This window comes from Microtus ochrogaster, chromosome 18 (genome assembly GCF_000317375.1).
Source record: "Microtus ochrogaster isolate Prairie Vole_2 chromosome 18, MicOch1.0, whole genome shotgun sequence".
NCBI lineage: Eukaryota > Metazoa > Chordata > Mammalia > Rodentia > Cricetidae > Microtus > Microtus ochrogaster.
This window is the reverse complement of record NC_022020.1, coordinates 61,925,823-61,927,722: the sequence shown is the minus strand read 5'-3', so window position 1 is coordinate 61,927,722 and position 1,900 is coordinate 61,925,823. Positions and strand designations below refer to the sequence as shown.

Genomic DNA, 1,900 nt, shown 5'->3' with positions numbered 1-1,900 from the left:
AAAAAAAAGTGAGATTACAGCAGTCAGAGAAGGAGAAAGCCCAGAGGCAAAGGTAGACAGGATAATTTAAGTTTAGGAAAGCAGGCTAGAAATAAGTCCAGCTAAGGCTGGGCATTCCTAACTAAGAACAAGCCTCCATGTGTGATTTATTTGGGAGCTTGGTAGTTCCCCCTCCAAAAAAAGAGTAAAAAACCAAAAGAGTACAAAAACTCTTAAATCTTAGCTATTTCTTTCCTAATTCTCTGCCTTTCCCTTCCCCCTCCCCATTTAATCCTCCAGTTCCATTACGGCCTCATTTATCCATAACTATCTATTCTATTTTCCTTTCCTACAGAGATCTATCTGCTCCTCCCCACACCAGTCCCTTACTCTGTACCTAACCTCTGTGGTTCTGTGGACTACAGCTTGGTTATTGACTTAACAGCTAATATCCACATATAAACAAATGCATGCCATATTTGTCTTTCTGGGTCTGAGATACTTCGCTCAGGATGATTTTTTCTATTTTCACCCATTTATCTGAGAATTTAATGGTTTCAGTTTTTAAATGGCTAAACAATACTCCATTGTGTAAATGTACCACATTTTTCTCTATCCATTCTTCTGTTGAGGGACATCTAAGTTTTTCCATTTTGGGCTATTATAAATGGAGTAGCAATGAACATCGTCAAGCAAGCTTCTCTGTGGTAGGATGAAGCATCCTTTGGGAATATGCCCAAGAGAGGTGCAGCTTGACCTTGAGGTAGATCCATCCCCATCTTCCTGATCAATCACTACACTGATTTTGGTAGGGATGTACAAGTTAGCATTCCCACCAGCAATAGATGAGTGTCCCCTTACTCCACACGTTCACCAGCATGAACTGTCACTAAAACTAGAGAATTGTTCTAATTATTTAGATGTATTCATCTTATATGTGTGAGTGTTTTACCTGCATGGATGTGTATGAGCCACAAGCATGTCTAGTGTCTATGGAGTTCAGAAGAGGGTACTGGATCCCATGGAGTAGGAATTAGAGACAGCAGTGAACATTATGTGTATCCTGAAAACCAAACTCAGGTCCTCTGCAAGAACCACAAATACTCTTAGCTACTGAGCCATCTCTCCGTCACCCTAGGATTTTAAATTTGCAAGGTCATTAGCCAGGCCAAGCTCCCTCAAACAGGACAAGCCAATAGTGTCTTGAAAAGGCCTTAGACTAGGAGTCAACTCCAAAGGCTCTGCACGCTGCACTCGTCATTTCTCAAATCATTCGTGAGAACAGCCTAGAATACTTGCAATATTTCCAGAACATTCCTAGGACTTCCAGAAGTCTATAGGAAATACCCTGGTGCCTTATACCCTGGTGGCAATCTAGGAAGGAAGTGCATTCTGGCCCCCTTCAGGTTCCTCCCCTCAGAGTAAAAGCCATGTGTTCCCCAGAAGCAGTCATGCCCAGCACTGTTAGGGGCTCCACCTGACTGCATGATGGATGCTGGATGCCAGGTAGGTGGTGGAGTGAGGAAGTATTTGTTCCAGCTTGTGCCTTCCTTCCCCCATTCTCTCTCACGCTGGAGGGCCCAGCCATCCTTCTGTTCCCCTTCATTACCCACAGGCCTGGTTTTGGCCCTGATGCCTGGGTTTTGCATTATCTGCCCCCCTCTCCAGTGACCTGTTTTCTGTTGACTTTGCAGCTGTTACAAACCATCCCTGTTGGGGTTGGCCAGGTCTACGGCTGTGACAACCCCTGGACAGGTGGCTTGATCCTGGTGGCCCTGTTTATCTCCTCCCCACTCATCTGCTTGCACGCAGCCATAGGGTCCATCGTGGGGCTGCTAGCAGGTAAGACAGAGCCCCGGTTCTGTAGGGAGATCTCTAGAGTTGTCTATTGTGGGGCTTCTAGCATGTAAGACAGAGCCCC

At 45.4% G+C, this 1,900-nt stretch overlaps 1 protein-coding gene across 1 annotated transcript in view; it reads left to right on the top strand.

Annotated features, from left to right (window-relative positions):
- Nucleotides 1-1,900, top strand: part of Slc14a2 (solute carrier family 14 member 2) — a 51,228-nt gene that overhangs the window by 18,924 nt on the left and 30,404 nt on the right. The window contains exon 6 of the mRNA XM_026783598.1: nt 1,674-1,821. Coding sequence (XP_026639399.1) covers nt 1,674-1,821 — 148 coding nt within the window. The remainder of the gene's footprint in view (nt 1-1,673; nt 1,822-1,900) is intronic.